General features: G+C 52.8%; 11 protein-coding genes across 11 annotated transcripts; 6 read left to right on the forward strand and 5 right to left on the reverse strand.

The window, feature by feature from the left end:
- Positions 1-245: 245 nt before the first annotated feature.
- On the reverse strand, positions 246-2940 carry AA0111_g12385 (hypothetical protein; the record flags this gene model as incomplete). The annotated part of the gene is made up of 4 exons (XM_028646358.1): positions 246-2354; positions 2428-2495; positions 2648-2794; positions 2868-2940. The coding sequence occupies 4 exons, from the start codon at positions 2938-2940 to the stop codon at positions 246-248; spliced, it is 2397 nt and encodes a 798-aa protein (XP_028500026.1).
- Positions 2941-3287: 347 nt separating this feature from the next.
- Positions 3288-3755, reverse strand: AA0111_g12386 (hypothetical protein; the record flags this gene model as incomplete). The annotated part of the gene is made up of 3 exons (XM_028646359.1): positions 3288-3365; positions 3524-3638; positions 3724-3755. The coding sequence occupies 3 exons, from the start codon at positions 3753-3755 to the stop codon at positions 3288-3290; spliced, it is 225 nt and encodes a 74-aa protein (XP_028500025.1).
- A 312-nt stretch (positions 3756-4067) lies between these two features.
- On the reverse strand, positions 4068-4883 carry AA0111_g12387 (hypothetical protein; the record flags this gene model as incomplete). The annotated part of the gene is made up of 2 exons (XM_028646360.1): positions 4068-4682; positions 4734-4883. The coding sequence occupies 2 exons, from the start codon at positions 4881-4883 to the stop codon at positions 4068-4070; spliced, it is 765 nt and encodes a 254-aa protein (XP_028500024.1).
- A 372-nt stretch (positions 4884-5255) lies between these two features.
- AA0111_g12388 (hypothetical protein) lies at positions 5256-5760 on the forward strand (the record flags this gene model as incomplete). Its single annotated transcript, XM_028646361.1, has 3 exons — positions 5256-5291; positions 5361-5574; positions 5627-5760. 3 exons carry the CDS (start codon positions 5256-5258, stop codon positions 5758-5760), a joined length of 384 nt encoding a protein of 127 aa, XP_028500023.1.
- A 350-nt stretch (positions 5761-6110) lies between these two features.
- AA0111_g12389 (hypothetical protein) lies at positions 6111-6773 on the reverse strand (the record flags this gene model as incomplete). The annotated part of the gene is made up of 3 exons (XM_028646362.1): positions 6111-6174; positions 6239-6603; positions 6678-6773. 3 exons carry the CDS (start codon positions 6771-6773, stop codon positions 6111-6113), a joined length of 525 nt encoding a protein of 174 aa, XP_028500022.1.
- A 291-nt stretch (positions 6774-7064) lies between these two features.
- AA0111_g12390 (hypothetical protein) lies at positions 7065-7757 on the forward strand (the record flags this gene model as incomplete). Its single annotated transcript, XM_028646364.1, has 2 exons — positions 7065-7403; positions 7470-7757. 2 exons carry the CDS (start codon positions 7065-7067, stop codon positions 7755-7757), a joined length of 627 nt encoding a protein of 208 aa, XP_028500006.1.
- Positions 7758-8069: 312 nt separating this feature from the next.
- AA0111_g12391 (hypothetical protein) lies at positions 8070-9395 on the reverse strand (the record flags this gene model as incomplete). Its single annotated transcript, XM_028646365.1, has 1 exon — positions 8070-9395. The coding sequence occupies one exon, from the start codon at positions 9393-9395 to the stop codon at positions 8070-8072; it is 1326 nt and encodes a 441-aa protein (XP_028500007.1).
- A 518-nt stretch (positions 9396-9913) lies between these two features.
- On the forward strand, positions 9914-12019 carry AA0111_g12392 (hypothetical protein; the record flags this gene model as incomplete). Its single annotated transcript, XM_028646366.1, has 1 exon — positions 9914-12019. The coding sequence occupies one exon, from the start codon at positions 9914-9916 to the stop codon at positions 12017-12019; it is 2106 nt and encodes a 701-aa protein (XP_028500020.1).
- Positions 12020-12043: 24 nt separating this feature from the next.
- On the forward strand, positions 12044-12898 carry AA0111_g12393 (hypothetical protein; the record flags this gene model as incomplete). Its single annotated transcript, XM_028646367.1, has 1 exon — positions 12044-12898. The coding sequence occupies one exon, from the start codon at positions 12044-12046 to the stop codon at positions 12896-12898; it is 855 nt and encodes a 284-aa protein (XP_028500008.1).
- Positions 12899-14301: 1403 nt separating this feature from the next.
- On the forward strand, positions 14302-14955 carry AA0111_g12394 (hypothetical protein; the record flags this gene model as incomplete). Its single annotated transcript, XM_028646368.1, has 1 exon — positions 14302-14955. The coding sequence occupies one exon, from the start codon at positions 14302-14304 to the stop codon at positions 14953-14955; it is 654 nt and encodes a 217-aa protein (XP_028500009.1).
- A 300-nt stretch (positions 14956-15255) lies between these two features.
- On the forward strand, positions 15256-15594 carry AA0111_g12395 (hypothetical protein; the record flags this gene model as incomplete). The annotated part of the gene is made up of 1 exon (XM_028646369.1): positions 15256-15594. One exon carries the CDS (start codon positions 15256-15258, stop codon positions 15592-15594), a length of 339 nt encoding a protein of 112 aa, XP_028500010.1.
- Positions 15595-17983: the final 2389 nt, after the last annotated feature.

A 17983-nucleotide genomic window follows, 5' to 3' on the forward strand; every position in this document is an offset into this window, starting at 1 on the left:
TAGATCTAGTAGTCGGTGCGTGAAATGTTTCCTGCTAATCGACATCTGTCTTGCTCAAAAGTACTCCATACCTTCCAGTGTTATATGGATATTCTTAGGTCTTGTCAGGTACCGGATTCAGGCTCTTTAAGCCTGCACCGCTTTTGGTCTAGTTGGTGTAATAATGGGCTCAGGTATCTGTACATGAGTAGGGCGATCCGAGTGGAGCTCATCCCACCAGTACCCACCACCTCCCGAACGACCGCTTACACCCTACTAACCTTCCCAACGATCCATCCCTCAGCATACCTCTTCCCAGCCCCCGCCTCCGGAATCTCAATCCTAATGCGCTTTCCCACCTCCACCCCCTCATCTCCAACCATAACAGCATCTTTAATCCCCTTGACCGCCAGTCCAAGACTAACACAGCTCGCCAACAGACTCTTGACCTCTTCGCTCCAACTAGCCTCCACACCTTTCGCCTTTGCAGCCTCAGCCCCTAGCTTTTTGTACTCTGTAAACGCCGCCTTGGCCGCTTTGAGATGTGTGTCTACCTCCTTCCAAAGACTCGACTCCTCATCCCTCACGTCTCTGACAAAGGCTTCAGGCGGTGGATCCGCCAATGACGGCGGAGGCGGGCCATACGGCTGGCTGTGTGCTTGAAAGTCTTCAAAAGGCGGTGCTTCAGGCGGTGAGAGAGCGAGAAAAGGTTTCATGCGAACTTCGTAACGGAGTTTGTCTGTGGAAAAAGGGGTGCGGCGCGGCATGGGCAACTTGCCCATGTACAACGCGATGATGTAGAAACGTGCCATGGCAAGTGCCAGCTCTGCCGTTCCCTCGGCACCAGCGAGGAGAGAAGCGAGGAAAGGCTGCGCATCTTCGACGTCTTGTACTTCCCTGAAGCGTCTCTCCTTGAGCAAGGATGACGATAGGACAATGTAGTGTGCTTCGACTCTCCTCAACAGCTCCTTCCTTCTTGTAGCGATGAGGCCGAGGAAGAGATACATGCCAGCGTACTCGTCAGGGAGGTATATATCCTGTTCGAAACCGAGCAGGATGACTTTTTCCACCATCCAAAGCTTCTTGTGGTACACCCACGTGCTCAGCCCAAACTCCATGACCTGGCTCCCCACGTCGGCACCGATCGTTGCGGCCGCGGTGGAAATGTCCACGTCAATGGAACTAGCATCTGCTTGCAGTAGATCCCACCCCGTGATGACATGTGTCAACATGCGTCTTACCCGACATCTATTCTGGCTCATGGCAACCCACAGATCAAGATACGCTTGTCCCGTCCTCTCCACAAACTCGTCAATGAGCATGGCAAACATCAGTTTGGGTGGCTTGGGCAGTAGCGCGTTCCGCGGCGGAGACAAGGTCCAGTTCATCGGATCCAGCACCGGACTCGCCGTCAGCACAAGACTCTTGACATCCGCCAGTGGCAGGGAGACGGACGTTTCTAACACTTCTGGATGGAACAGCAGTGTGGCCAGATACGACCTCGAGTATGTCAGAGGTGGCGGCGAGCGGGAAGAGTAGTGCCAGAGGAACGCTTGGTATTCCAGCGGGTCCTGGGGTAACAAGGGAAAGCGCGTGCTTTCGTGGCAATCCGTGGCAAGCTGCTTCAGCTTGTCCGCAGCGTCTGAAAAGACCAAGTCTACAATCGGTCGTGGAGGTACCGTGGAAGCGAGTCGACGTTGCATCTTTGGACTAAACGCCCCAGGCACCGTTTTCCCCAGCTGATGCGTACTCTTCAGCCGCTCGATGCCTTCGAGCACGGGTGGCCAGGAATAACATGTCTGATCTAGGGGCAGATCCAGGTCAAGGGCGCGCAGGAGATATTTGCGTAATTCGAGGCGCGAGATGATGGCTTGGCGGAGGGCGTCGTTGATGTCGACAAGGGCGGCGTCTGCGATTGTGTCGATAGCCGCATCGAGTTCGCGGAGGAAGACATCCATCGGCATGCCCACAAATAGGACCCGGTTGTAGGTATGCGTGCAAAAATCCTCCTCCTCAAAGTAATCCCTGGCAGTTATTTTGGCAATCACGAAATCACACCCTTTGATCACCGCGAGACAATACGCTCGAAGTATGTCTAACAACGGGCCAGGCCGTCTCTCATCCGCCACGTCTCCACGGAAAAACTGCGCTTGAGAGAGGATCTTGGTCTCGGGCCAGAGTAGCTTGTCAATGTAGACGGATGTGAAGAGGGTTTGGGAGAGAGGGTAGCCCGTGTGCCAGGCCATTTCGTAGCAGAGTAGTTGGTCCATGATGCCTATTAATTCCTCGGGGAGGAGGGGGGTAAGTGTATCATAGTCATCTTCTAGAGTTTCGCCCGGGACAAGGAAGCCCGAATCCATTTTAGGGTCCATGATCTATTGGCATATGTGAGTATATTGCAGGAAAGAAGAGGAATGGGGGTTGAAGGACGCGTTGGCAAGAACGTACTTCGATAGCCCCAATGGATTCAAAAAGCGTAAAATATTCATCTTTGACGAGTTGACCGACCTCGAGAGCTGTGAGAGTTTTTCTGAGTTAGCCAAGTTCAACTTTTTCATCTCGAGATGATGATGGTTGGTAGGAAACGACATGACGATGCTCGTAGGGTAGCCCCGCCATGCCCCTCCTCCACACCCATCACCATCAACCTTTTGGTCGTTACGCATACCATTACAAGCCCTCGTGAACTTTTCCGTCACGTCATGAATCTTTGGCTGCGTCCCTCCCACATGCTGTCTTGATTGTCTCAAGGGTAAGTTAGCAGAAGTAGTCGGCTGGATAGTAGGCGCAGACTCTTGCGCAGTATGTGAGGGACCTGACTTAATCATCAACATCCATGATATTCTTGATCATTTATCAAGGATAAAGGGGATAAAAGGGAGGATTACCAGCACCATCTACTTCGTAACCCGTGTCTGGAGCGGGGGCTGTGCTGTTGTGGCTGCTAGGTGCATCTGCCATGGTTGTGGTGGAGTTCGCGGGATGCCGATGCGGGCAAAGATTTGTGACAGGCCAGTAGTACATGCGCGTTCCATGTCAGGCTCACGCAACGAACGATACTCCAAATCACGACAAGCGATGTCACATCAATATCACAAAGCGCATAGGATTTTCGAGAGAGAGAGAGAGAGAGAAAGTGAATGTCAGCTCAATTGGTGTTGTGCATTGGCTTTAATTCCCCTTTCCAGCCTTGATGGCACATAGCATGCATCCATCAGCTCTCGTCAACTTGTCCATTCCATGCCCTGGCCCGGTGCCATCATCTCCATAGCCAGCCGCAACTACATATTCTCTGTCCATCGCATCGTTTACGAGGTCTTGGCAGCATCAGCCTGGGCCTGGAGAGCCGCAGCGTTGAGGTCCTTCATCTCGCCCTGCTTGCCGTTCTGTCCATGTCGTTAGCCCAACGTCCTGGATTCGTACACTCCCGGGTCCTGGGAAAACAATCTCCCAACTCCCCAATTGCCCTTCCCCAATCCTCTCATCCGCCCCATCTCCATGCTCGCCCGCCGCTTGTGCCGTGTCGTATGCAGTGTAGACTCACCTCCCACTTGGCGAATCGGAGTTCGCTCTCGCCCCTGCGCTCAGCAGCAATGCGCTTGTCCTCCTTGAGCGAGCGGCGCACGACGCGCGATGCGACGGCAATGTAGCGGTTGTAGCTATTTGGGCTGTCAGTCGTTTGGTCCTCGCTATCCAATTGCTCCAGCAGGGTCTGTGGGCGATTGCGTAGGGGCGGATGCGTACGTAAGACCGGCGGCTTTCCACGCGAATGCCATTGTGATGGTAGGTTCGTTGGGGTTTCGTGGGTGGGTGTGGGCGGGTGAGGTGCGGTGGTGAGGTGCAAGTGCTGAGCTCCGGCGAGATTTCGCGCATGCCGGGCGGAGCTCAAGGTCACGTGCAGAACGGGTTTGGAGGTAAACTGGACGCTGGGCGCCATCTCTCTAGCATGTCAAAACAGTTGTGCAGAAAGCTGCTCTTGGACGTCATCTGAAGTCATGTTCATTATTTTCATAGCCAGACGGCTACATCGTGATCTACAGTGGTCATCTGTGTAGCTAAAGTAAAGTCGAGCCTACTGCCACACTGCACTACTCCTCCATAGCTTCTCCACCCTCGGCCTCATCCCCGCCCTCCCTATTCTCAAACGTAGCATCCAACCACTCAGCGATATCCTGACCTTCGTGGTGTACAAAGTCCTCGCCGACGCCACTGATGCCGACGCTGGTGTTGTCAACAGTCAACTCCTTGTCCTGCGATAGCGACTCCTTCAGTGCTCTCAGTGCATGCTTGATCAGCTCCTCCCGGCTAGCGTTCTCAAAGTCGTCCAGATGCCTCTCGAGGTATGTCCTCGCCATTTGACTCCTAGCGCCGATACCACATGCGACCATCTCCTGTGTGACACCGCTGGGCTGGAACTCGAACAGATGCGGGCCCTTTGCGTCAACGCCGGCAATGAGCAGGCCCACGCCGTAGGGTCTCCGGCCGTACTGCTGCGTGTTGGTCTGGGCACGGTCTGCGATGCGGGAGGTGATCTCGGAGAGGGGGATGGCGCGGTCGTAGGTGAGGCGGGATGCGAGGGATTGTTGCTTCATGAAGTTGGAGAGAACGCGGGCGTCGGAGGCGAGACCGGCGAGGGCGACACCAAAGTGGGAATCTATCGGGATGATCTTCTTCTGGTATGAAGAGAGTTCCTCGGCATTTCGCTGTGGCATCGTTAGATGGTGTTTGCATGGCATGGCGGTTGGCCTAGTTACCTTGATTGCTGCGAGAACTGCGTGTGTCTTGCTGACAATGCCCACGACGACTGAACCCTGCTTGACCGCCTCTTGTGCGTATTCGACCTGGAAGATGCGGCCTTGTGGCGAGAAGGTGACCGAGTCGTTGTCGTAGTTGTTCCTGAACATGATGAAGGTGGGATTGTGGGGTCTGTGGTTGTGTAGTCTACAATGGTGGGATACCCTTTGAGGCTTTATTCAATCCCGCTGGATGCTATTTGCGAGAAAGAGGCTGTGTGGTCGCAGCGGCGTGGGGTGAGTAGTATCGATGCGGTGTTGCAGCTGGAGGCACCGACCTGTTGACGACGACGAGCTCCAGAAGCTCCAATCTTGGCAAGGGCCTTAGCGCGTGCGACGCAACCTCACCATCAGGCGTCTAGGAGCAAGACGCACCATCACAGCAACCTCGCATCTTCGCCGGACCGAGGATCCAACCAGGGACACGTCGGCGCAACCCCCGTGCACTATACAAACACGACCTTTCTGCTTTTCGACTCCACCATGGCCGGCATCAAGACCATCATAGGCCTGTCCTTTGTACGTCAGCCTGTCGCATACACGCGCCTCATCTTCACACTGGGATTGCGCTAACGGCCGTGCTACTAGGTCCTGGCCATCGGCTTTCTCCTCGTCATTCTCTCCGCCGCGCTCTTCAAGAACTACCTCACGCTTCTCGTTGTCGCAACCTACGTGATCGCGCCCCTGCCCAACTGGCTCTGTGGACGAGCAGCGAACCGCGATGACTTTATGGAGAGCACCGGCAACGGCGTCGTCGACTTCGGAAGGTTTCTGACGGGCTTCTTTGTCGTCATGGGTATTGGTGAGTACACTCAATCGGCATAACGTGGAAACGCCATCTAACATGTCCACAGCCCTTCCAACACTGCTGTGGCATTCGGCAGAAATCGCGGGCGGCGCGGCGGCCATGTCCATCTTTGGTGGTCTGTTGATATACGCAACCATCATCAGCTTTACGCTCTTCTTCCAGGAGCAAGAAGACTTCTGACTAGCCGGCGGAACTCAGGAATGAGGGGCCGCTTACAACTCTGTAACGTGCGTGAGATGGAGGGATTCGACAGCAAATGCTGGAAACTGGCAGGAACAGATTGGTGCTGTTTCATGTTTACGTTGTACCCATAGTCTGCTGAGCGTTTTTGTACAAGTATATCGAACATAATGCATAGGACGCTTTAGGCTGTCCGTATTGGAACATCAACTCAAAATCGTTGAACAGCTGGATATAACACAACACACTGCTCATAGCGAACATCGTCCGTCTCCCGAATACTCGTACATGATTATAACCATCTCATCCCACCCCGTCGAATTACCTTAGCCTGTTACTCCGCCAGCACTCTACAACGCCAGGTTGTAAGTATACTCGTCCTCCATGTTCTGCGCAACCCAAAGCACAGCAGAGCTACAACACGTTAGCCGTTATCCCGTGACCATCCAAGCACACCCCAGCATCACCGTGTACTCACCTCAGCATAATCAAGCCATTAGCAACTACATTGCCGGCCCCCAACCAAAGCGTCGGCCAGGTATGTCCCACAACAACAAACTTCATCACCATGACCACAACACTCCCCGCCAGTCCGCCAGCCAACAAGGCAAAGCCCAGGAACAAGACAAGCCTGGCCTTCCACGCCACCCCGTTACCAGAGTATGAGAAGCTGTCGGCCGACAAGCGCGACTTGTCGATGCTGTTGATGACGAGCATGCCGAGGGCGCTGCAGATACCGGGGATCCAGTCAATGAAGGTGATGTGGACGGGGGGGTCGGAGCCGTTCATGGCGGACTTGGACCACGTGGATATGTCGATGAGGGTGTAGAAACCCATGGCGAACTGTGCAACATTGCAACGTCAGCTTCTCCAGTCACAGACATGTTTGGGGGGTGAGGTGAGGTGAGGCTGCGCACCAGGGCTCCTGCCATGTAGACGCCGGCTGTTCGCGTGTTTGCGCTGTTCATCCACGCGGGCTTTGGGAAGCGAAAGAGGCGATTCGAGTCCTCCATTTCGAACTCGGGGGCACGTATGCGACGGGTGTGTTGGGTGTTGATGAGTGTGAGCTATGCGAAGCTGGTGTTGGGGTTGCGCCTAGAGGTTCCACAAGGTTGCGCCTCGAGGTCCACAAGGTCGCGCCAACCCTTTGGCGCTTGACGTTCCGCGTCCGTTCGGTCGGCATTAGCAGCTCCCCAAAACGCCGACATAATTTCTCAAAACGATCCTACTTTGCTTGCGACACACCAACCTTTGCAACTTTTCGCCAATCTCACCACCCACCTTTCGCATTCTCTTTCTCCAAAATGGCTGCCTCGAAACCCTCCACCAAGGGCAAGGGCTCAAAAGGGAAATCCGGCCCAGCCAAGTCCGGCGCCAACAAACCGAAATCGAAATCTTCAAAGCCTACCGGCAGCGCGCCCGAAGGAATCTCGAAGCGCAAGCAGAAATCCATGTCGCTGGCTAAGCCCGGTGGCGCGCAAAAGACCAAGAGCTTGGTGTCTAAAGACGGGAAGAAAAAGAAGAGGGTCTATTCAGAGAAGGAATTGGATATCCCGGCCTTGAATGGAATAATACCCGCGGGCATTGCGAAACCAAAGGGTGTCAAGAAGGGGAAGAAGTTTGTGGATGATCCGGCTAGCATGGTATGTATACAAAAGGAAAAATTCACTTTCCAAGCTTATGGGTACTAATACGACATGTGCGCGCAGATGGCCATCATGTCCGTCGTCAACGCCGAAAAAGAAGGGCACCTCGAGTCCAAGATTGCAAAAGCCCGCCAGCTAGAAGAGATACGCGAGGCCAAGCGGAAAGAAGCCGAGAGCAGGAAATCAGACAAGGACCTGGCGTTTGAGGAGAGGAAACAGGACCTCAAGAAGAAGAGGAAGAGGCATAGTGAGCCTGGCGCTGGTGGTGGCAAGGGTGACGAGAGAGAAGGAGATAAGATCAAGGAGAAGGACAGGAAGTTCAAGGTTAGGAAGAGGGTTAGTTTTGGCTGAGGGGAGGTAGCTTGCGCGCGTGTGTGGACGAAGCTGTCACAGGACATGTACAGATATGGGCGCAGCACATCCAGGCAGGGGTAGGAGCATGACGTGTACGAACGCGATGGGGTCGACGTTGAGGGATGAACAGCGCAAGAGCACACGTCGAAGAACAACAGCAAACTGTGCTCTTGGCGCGGGAAAAAAAAAGATTGAGGTCTAAAGTGCTGTACAGGATCTACGCATATCTAAAAGTCTATGATACCCCCAAACAAGTTTCCACAATCCAATGCAAAACTCTCCAAGGCTGCCCAATCTGTCATGTTACGTCTAAGCATCAGGCAATATCAGCCTCCTGTGATTGGGATCGAAAATAGGATACTTCTTTCCCTGCAGCCCTCCCATATTCACATCCTTCCCCTCATCAACACCCTTCGTAGCTTCAAAATCCACCTCGCCATGCATCTTCTGCAAGAAAGAAGCAGCAGCAGTCGCGAACCAGCGTCCACCACCCAACTGGAAGGAACCCAGGTGACCACCCCAATCCGTCGTAACAAGCAGCGTATTCGGGTTCTGACACACCTCCTGGTACGGCAAGCCCGCTTTATTACTAATCGGATCGTCTTCGGCGTTGATGCCCAGAAAAGGGATGCGAATAGCCAGTACCGCATCTACGGATTGCGAGTCCCGATAATACGCGCCTTCGGTCGGGTAACCCCAAGTAGGACACTGGACATGTCGATCAAATTCGTGGAGGTACTTGGATGCGAGGAGAGCGGTTTCGTCGATTCCCGGGTTCTGCAGTATTTGATCGCGGTGTCGTTTGAAGAGGCCCATGAGGTTCTTGCCCATGGTACGCGAGTAGATGTGTAGGCCCAGGTATGTGGATTGCAGCGTCGTGTTGCAGACTTCTAGGTTCCAAGGGTTCGAACACGAGACTGCTGCTTTGAGGGTGCAACTTGCGCCTTGCTCGCCGCAGTAGTTGGTTAGGATGTTGGCGCCTAGACTGAAGCCGATGGCGTACAGAGGCCGGTTGGGGAATAGATCGTGCAGCGTTGTGACGACCTGGCGGAGATCCCAGGTTGCGCGCGAGTTGAAGAGCTGCGGCGTGGTGATTTTGGATAGCGCGCAGCCGCGCCCGTTGACGACGCAGGCGGCCCAGGGTTGCGTCGAAGAGGTTAGCAGCGGGTAGAGGGTTTCGCGGAGGTAGACTTCGTGGGATCCGCCTGTCAGGCCGTGGAGCGCTATTAACATTGGCTTGTCATCGTCGCTGCTGATTCCTTGCCACTCTTTGGTGGTGAAGTTTGTCGTTCGTTCGGGCAGCTCGGTATCATCCTTGCCGTCTTTCATCCGTGAAGCAGATGCCTCTCCCTCCTCTTTGCTGACGACAAAATCCACGGCAAAAGTTCCGGGATAGACAGAGTGGTTAGAGTCGAAGATTTGGCGCTTGTAATAGACGGGCGGTCCTGGGTCTTTGACGGCTGTGTACATGGTCTGCAAGTGGCCGTTGAAGAGGAAAGGGTTGAGACGGCATGGTGGGATTGAGGATTTTGCGATTTCTGGCAAGGTGGTTTTTGAGCCGGATTTGGTTTCGAGGGGTGTTGGGGAGGAGTGGGATGTGTAGGTTGTTTTGCTGTGGCCTAGAAGCCACGACATTGTCAGGGTGAGGGGATGGATACAGCCTGGTGAGGACTTGGTGTGAGGTTTGCAAGGTGGATATCTGCGTTGCAGGTCTGGAGGTACGGCCGTATGGAGAGTACAACTTGGCACCTCAGATATGTCTTTCGTCTTGTTCCTAGCTCTTTCACCGTTTCTGTCATTCAGTGAAATCAATTACCGGTTGGCATCTGATACTAGGCGATCCAATTGACTAAAGATGCTTCCGTTCAAATCGATTTCGAAGGAAAGGCAAAACTATTTCTCAGCGATAAACACATGCACGACATGCGGTAGGAAAAGAACGGGGCCTCGGTCTGTCTACCCACTAGCCTGCATGTGGTAGTGTGCAAGCGCGCGTCTATCGGCCAATGGCGCTAAAGTGACCTGGCGCGCGTTCGCGATTACCCAAGTTCGCGACTGCCCTTTACACGTCGTCGCAGTTACACCCCGCTTCGCCCACAATGCAGCGCCCATATCTCGATTCCCGGTGACAGTCTGGCTGAGTCTTCCGCACCATGGACCCGCGATACAACTGGCAGCCCCAGGGCTATCCGAGTGGCCATCCAAACAACCAGTATCCTCCGTATGCGCCGCCTCCGCAACAACAACAGCAGCCGCCGCCGCCGCCGCCAAATGGCTACCAACACCATGGCTACCCCCAATACCCTCCTATGCAGATGCAGACGCCTCAGGGATATCCTCAGTCACAGCCAGCGCCATACCAACTACCACCACAACCCAGTATGCCTCGACCGATGAGCCAACAATATGCGCAAATGCCTCCTCAAATGCAACCCCAGCAACCCCAGCAACCGCCGCCGCCACCGCAATATCAACGGCAGCCTCAAGTCATTATCCCCGCGAGAAACCCCCAATACGCTTCTCCCATGCAGATGCCGCAGATGCAACCCCCGCGGATACGACATGTACAAGTACCCGTACAGCGAACAAGCAGCGCAGGCATCGCGCAAGCAGATGGCTCTGGAGACCAGCAACGGCGATATAGCGCACAGCAGCCACCCAACCCCCCTGTATCTAAGCCGGTACAGCGATCACCTTCGCATCAAGAGAATGGCCCAAGACCGCAGCAGCGGCCTGTTGTCACGCCGTCGAATGGTCAGGCTCCATATCGAGCGCCGCTACAGCCGCAGACGACGCCTCAGCAGCAGCGTGTACCGCCGCAGTCGCAGTCGCAGTCGCAGTTGACGCCTCAGCTGCAGCGCATGCCATCGCTGTCGACGCCTCAGCAGCAACCTCCACCGTCGACACCCCAGCAACCGCGACCTTCACAGTCGACACCCCAGCAGCCGCGGCCCCAGTCGACTCCCCAACAACAGCGCGTTCTCCCGCCGTCTCGAACACCATCGAGCCAGTATGGCAGCCCATTCCCTCAACCACCCTCTTCAAAACCGCGGATGCACCCCCAGGTTGTTATTCCCAAAACCTCTGCGTCGCACCAGCTCACACCCACGAAGCGTGCTCATCTCCCCCAGAAAGCGCTTCCCGCCGAGCTCTCGGAACTTTTACTCACGGCTGCGGACGAATACATCGCGGTTGCGCGAGGCATGGGATCGCTGTTCATACGGGAAAGAAAGGAGGCAGACGTGAGACAGTACTACAAACTAATGTCCACCGCCATGGGATGTATGGATACTGTATTGAAGGACTTCAACATGCCGCCTAGGGACGAGGCGAAATTACGGTTGAGATATGCTAGCCTGCTCATTGAAGAGACGGACATTGAGGCTGCCGACGTCTCCAGTCGGATCGAAGAGATTTTGTCTAAGCAAATATCCCTCTGCGGACGCCATCGCTTGCAGGATCTGAAGTTCGCGGCTTTCCATCTTCAAGCGCGGTACCAGTTCAAGACCAATCACCGCGCTGGCCTCAAGTCACTTGATAAACCGATACAAGAAGCGGAAACCTTCCAACACATCGCTTGGGTGTATGCACTGCGCTTTCTCAAAGTCACGTTGGCGTTGCAAATACCGGGTCGTGTAGAGGTGACACTGGCTCTCCAGCAACTCCATGCTATACAGGACCATGCAGGTCGACGAGGCGACCGCGCCATATATGTCGCTTGTCATGTGCTCGAAGCCATGATTCATCTGCGGTCAGGTGCAGCAGATCGGATAGACAATGTCCAGCGCGCCATTGCAACAGCGCGTAGCCTGCAACTCGAGGTATCAGCCAAGCAACTGGGATCATTCGGCACTCTCATTGATATAATCGACATTGCCAGTGGTATTCAAAAAGGGAGTCCAAACCCGCAAAAGTCCACTGCCCTTCTCGAGTCTATACTACGCGACAACAACGATCAGAGAAGCTCACACAGTAGCGTCTTTACTGTTCTGATTGAGCGAAGCTTTGGGGGTAACCTCACGTTTGACACTGCTGGGGTGTTCAGAAAGAATGCAGAGCAAAAAGACGAATTGGTCTTTGCATGGCTCCCAAAAGAGGATTTGCAAGCGTTATGTTTTCACATCTGCGCTCTGGATCAACACGTCCACGAAAAGGGGCTCAATTTCATGAAAGAAGCCCACCAGCGATTCCGCGAAACGGCAAAGCGACGCACTTTCAACGGCATACCGATCTCAATCGCTTTTGCACGCATAGAGTGAAACATGATACTAGACTGGTACACCATGTTCGCCATTGGTCTCATGGCCCACAATCGCAACGAACCCCAAACCGCCTCTGACACCCTCTCTTTCCTCAAAAAGAAGATTGGTGCAACTCCTTACAACAACCAAGAAGCATTCGCACGCACACTCACCTACTTCTCCGCCATAACGGACCAGCTTAATGGCCCCCTCCACGCCTCCCTCTCGTCTTACTCCTCCCCAATCCTTGGCATACCCGAAAAGGCGCACGCAACGCCAGCCAAAATAGATTTCGCGGTGACTGCAGCACTCAACCGACTCCTCATCCTCCGCGACCCATCCCACCCCCAGCACACTCAAGCGCAATCTCTGCTAGCCCAAGTCAAACCCTACGCCGAAGATCACCCCAACCAATACCTCCGCATCGCCTTCCGCCTCATCGCCGCCTTTCATGCCGAATCCACAACTTCCATCCTCCAGCAAAAGAAGACGGTACAAGCTGCTGTCGGCCTAGCCCAGGAAATCAGCAAGAGGACACTCAACTTTGAGTTTGTGGCTATGATGATGTGTTATTTCGTCGCGCGCTTCTTTGCTGATACCGTGGGCGAGAAGAGTATTCAGGCGATTAGGGCTGCGAGGAGTCAGGCGGGGAAGGTTAGGAGGGGGGTTTGGATGGGTGTGGCGAGTGGGATTGCGGTGGGCGTTTACGCGAGGAATGGGATGGGAGGGGAGGCTGAGAGGGCGGCGAGGGAGTGGGAGGGGGTTAGGGGGTCGTTGCCGGGACCGCTGCTTGGTGCTGGTGGGGGAGAGGATGATGCGGAAGGTGATGAGGATGATGCTGAAGGCGAAGAGGATGGAGACTTAGATGCGGATGGCGATATTGATGTTGTGGGGTAGTGGATGTGTACTTTCTTTCGGAACACATCTCTCTGCATTCGGCTTTTGGCGTATCATGGATGGAGCTGTTATCATGTGTTGTACACCGCGAGAGATACCACGGCGGTTTTATACATGGCGGCTTTGTTTGGGCGTTTTACTATGGGACGTATCACAATAGGTACGCGAATAGGGATTTTTCGAGGAAAAGAGGGTTAAAAGAGGATTATTTTTATCAAGACATATTTTAATGGTAAGATTTATTACTGAAACTGCTCTTTTTGGCTCTTTTTTGCAACTTGTTTCTTATACATGCTAGAAGCCGGACTTGTGGTTGCATTGATAATGACTGTTCTAGTTCTGCCAGCTCCAAGACAACCTCCATATTTCAGTAGCCAGGCTATCATGATGTTTCGACGTAGAATTGCAGACATACTTACTATGGTGATACTTTTATTGTAGTTATCGCTATTATGACCTCGCCTAATGTTGTCGCTTGTGATGCTTGCTACAAAGAGGCAGCAACATCACATAATCACGAGTGGTTTACACGACAGATGTTGTCCGTGAAATGCTACACTTGCACCACGCTCTATTTTGACTAATCTGCTCCCTTTCTTTTCGTCTTTGTTCTCACGTGGCAGATGGCCTGTCCCGGGTTAGTAGCATATCAATCTTCAGGATGGACGAGCCACGCGTGCAAGGTTTACTTACTCAAACTTTCAGACCGCTTTGGCTGCTTTTGAACTTTCGGCAATTGATTCGGCATCCTCCAGATTTTAGGGACTTCACCTCATCGCTGACTCGCTCTATCATGCGTTTCCATTGCACGATGCATAAGACTATCATATTTTGCTTCTTCTCGGCCCGGGCGGCTTCCGATCGTCGTGCATGAACCAGTGCAAGAGAAGTCGATTCTGGCTTAATGAACCGCCGCACTAGCATGGATTGACGTCTTGACGTGGCAATCTACTTTGCTGCTCAGAAGTCTGATCCCCCCTCTGCCTGACAAACCGCAGTCAACTTTCGCTTCAGACTCACAGACTCAAGCACTGCAGGAAGTGGATTTTACTCCTAAGCCTTTTGGAACCATTCTAGTGGAGTTTGGCCAATGTTATTCGACGATGCTGCTACAGACGCACGTACATGCAGGTCACGATATCGCCAGCACACATATATTACTGATCAACGAGAGCGCTTCGCAAAGGACTTCCCATTCCAGCCATTTCCCGTCGCTAACGATGCCAGATTTACAATCTTGCATTGCAGTGAACCTCAGCAGGATCGGGCGCATCAAGTACGCATGAGTGATACATGGGCAATCGACTCCAAGAATCAACCATCATCCTTCTGGTTCTGCGATTCAAAAGACCTCCTAGATCTACTCGCTAAGTAGGAACCCTACTAATACCTGATTCTATGGCATGGCTGCCAATTTTGGCGGTGGTTGCCTCTCCTCGTTACGCATTCACTGGAAGAAACGGAGCAAAGGGCAGCAAGAAGCCTCTAAGCCTCTCAAGCAGGTGACTACCTCGGAACCTCCTGTTGAGGAAAGCGGCCGGCCGTTGGGCTTGATTCCAACGACCCAAAAGAGATCTGCTCCTTCGAATGGCCATGTTGAACCTCTCGGATCATCCGCAGTGGTGTCACGTGGTCTATCACCAACGGGCAGTGAACACCAGCCGGCCCTCATCACCTCCACCTCTGATCGAACATCGGCCACAGCAGATACTCCACTTCCACAGTCTGACCTATGGCAGGAAGCGCGCGAGCAAGTGGACGAATCAACCCTGGACTGGATGAAGAAAAATTCTGTGGAGACAGATGCTAAAGCGACCATTTCTGAAATCATTCAGGTAGTACGCCGTAGAGAAGAAGAACATATGGAACAGGCGCTGAAGCTGACGGTTAGAAATCGCGAGATCTTGTGGAAAGACTACGCGGGAAGAGTAGTCAGCTTGGTCACAACGATAGGGGATGTCGCCATCAGCTTCGCTCCTGCGCCTTCTCCGATCATCTGGTCAAGTGTTAAGGTGCTTTTAGAGGTATATTACACAACGTGGACAGCGCTTCAATAAATTGGTAGATTGACAGCATCAAAGGCAAACGTTACCGAACGCGAAGACATTGCTGCCATCATGTGAAACACAGAAATGGTGCTGCGCCTTGTAAGACGCGGACAGGTGTACGAAGAGGTATGCCTTACTGATCTGTCAATGTCCACAGCCCAAGAGGATCTAAGGCAAAAGCTAGTCGATGTGTATAAGTCGTGTTTGGAATTCCTTTGTTTTGTGGACGTTGAGGTGGAAAGGGGATATGGGCGCCGATTTCTGGAAGCTCTTGTGAATCCTGGTCATGGCGAACAAAAAGTGTCAGAGATGAAAGAACTCGAGAAGGACTTAGAGTCTGCAGCTCACCCTTGCGAGGCGAAGTCAAGCGAGAAGCATCGCAAGATGCTTGAGAATCTCGACGGCATTGTTGCCGAAGTGCTACAAAAGCTAGAGAAGAAGGACAGAGAGGCTGCCATGAATTACATCAGCACTATTCCAGTCGGAGCTCATCATGTTGAGAAGCGCGAGAAAGGGACCGGAGGTACATGCGAGTGGTTGACAAACTATCGCGAATTCCACGCATGGGAAGACTCAGCAAGCTCGTCAGTTCTATGGTTGCAAGGACAGATTGAGTCACAGTGTGCTAAGGACCCTTCAATGGACTAACCAGTGCTTGCTTCGCAGTGGGAACAAGAAAGACGTTTCTTTCCTCTAAAGTCATAGACCGTTACTGGGACCGCAACGAAAGTCAGTACACTGGGGAAAAACGATGAGGGATTCGCATCCTTCTATTGCAACAACTCCGACGAAAGCAGGCGGAGTATTGACACAATACTTCGGAGCTACATACGACAGCGCAGCGAAATCCCCGGCCGTCCCGATAGTGTTCACAAAACCTCGCTTGCGTTATACCAGAACGAAGGACAGATCCAAAACGCAGTCAGCGTTAAAGACTGTGAGGAGGCTCTGGAGGAAATTATCAACAGCTATCCCCGGACTACCTACCGACGATCATCCATGTCAACACTTCCGACAACATTGGCGACATCGAAAAGTTTATGGCTAAGGCGATGGATAAACACTCTGTCGTTTGGGCGGAGATCAAACCCGAAACCAAAGATCGTGTCAAAGACGTGCTTGTGGAACGAAGTAACAGAATGTTAGTATCATGTTTGCCACTGTTTATGGTTAGGGCTGACGATAAACAAAAAGGTTTCGATGGACTTACCTCCAATGGGAACGACTCAAACCGCTCAAGATCGAGGGAAACATAGAGTTGAGGCTTACAAGACTTCCCGAGTCGTTAGAGAAAGCATACGATGAGATCATGCAGGAACTAACTCGTGAGGAATTCGAAATTGCGATAGTGCAGCGGGCTGTCAAATGGATCGCATGCGCTCGCCAAGCATTCGACAGTCCCACACTGCTCGCAGCTATCAGGGTGGGGCCCGGGAAGACTGATGAAATTGAGACCAGAATCACTGAGCAGCAGCTGGAGTCTGCCTGCTGACACGTGGTTGTGAAGGATTCGGAGCTTGGCCTTTGGAAATTCTCCCATGCATCGGTCCTTGACTATTTCAAGGAAAAAAACGAACTATGGTTCAGAAACCACTCAGCAGAAATTACACTTTTCATGTTCAACCAGATGATGAAATGCCTCTCAAGAGGTCTTTTATGGAATGAGGACAGTGAGACTTACGAAGGCCCGCCCACATCAGAGCTGTCACGATCTAATGGCTTCGCAACCACGGAACACTTGACATGGCCACCACAGCATATCATGAAGAATAAATCAGTTCAAGCGATATCCGACTGGTTCGAAAGCGGTGCTGCGGTTACAGATGATACTCTGGACCCCCGACATCCACTTCAATCATACATACAGCAGAATTGTTTCCACCACGCCCGAGACTTTTCAAATGAAGAAGCCAAGACCACAGGCATATACGAAACTTTGATACGCTTTTTCGGTGAGAAAGGTCCCCAGCATTCCTCAAGGGAGTACCGTGTGCTCTGCAACAAGGTTATGTTATACGAGCATGGTGTCTACCACAGAGTGTACCACGCCGTTCTTCCAAGAACCAATAGCATCTTTGGAATCATCGCACTTGGCCTTCACAAAACTCTGGATGGTTGGTGGAACAGAGACTTCGATATTCCCTCACTGCTGAATGAAGGGGGGAGAAAACTTACTCATGATCGCTGCCTTGTTTGGGCATCAAGAAGCTTGTCGATATCTTATAGATAAAGGGTGCGACGTCAACAGACAGAGCAATTACGGAGATTTGAGCCCATTGAGGACATCGATCGACAAAGGGATGTTCATCATCGCCGGTCTGCTTTTGGATAACGGTGCAATACCGGATTGCATAGAACGTGGCCACAGCCACCTCTGTTTCTCCACAGAGAAAGGTTTTAGATATGCTGAGCTCCTATTGAACAAAGGGGCAGATCCTAACATCATGTGTAACGATGAATCCCGTCCTCATCAGCGATGCAATTACGGCGGTGCGCTATCGAGAGCTGCTCACAATGGTGATATTATCACACTCAAAGCTCTGATCGAGAGAGGCGCAGTCGTGGATCCAGAAATCACCGGAGATGATTTTGGAAGCCCTCTGGTAGCTGCCGTGTCTTCAGGAAAGTTGGACTACGCAAATCTCCTTGTGGAAAAGGGTGCTAAGGTTGATGCCATCTTAAAGAGTGGAAGATATGGCAGTCCCTTAGCAGCTGCTGCATCGTCTGGCAGGTTAGACTGTATACGCTTTCTCGTCGAATCGGGTGCTAAGATCAACACCAGGTCAAAGAGGGGAAGATATGGCAGTCCTATGGTAGCTGTTGTGGTGATCGCTAGCTCAGACTGTGTACGCTTCATTGTACAGGAAGGCGCGGACGTCAATGCATATCTCGAGTTTGGAGATTACGGCAGTGCTTTGGCTGCTGCTGTCCTCGCTTATGGTCACACTGTCAAGATGGTTCAGTTTCCCATCGAAGAACAACACGCTGATCTTACTACGATGCACGTGTATCAGCCACGGACGATCAGGGTACGTGG

Source organism: Alternaria arborescens (genome assembly GCF_004154835.1).
Source record: "Alternaria arborescens strain FERA 675 chromosome Unknown contig_77, whole genome shotgun sequence".
NCBI lineage: Eukaryota > Fungi > Ascomycota > Dothideomycetes > Pleosporales > Pleosporaceae > Alternaria > Alternaria arborescens.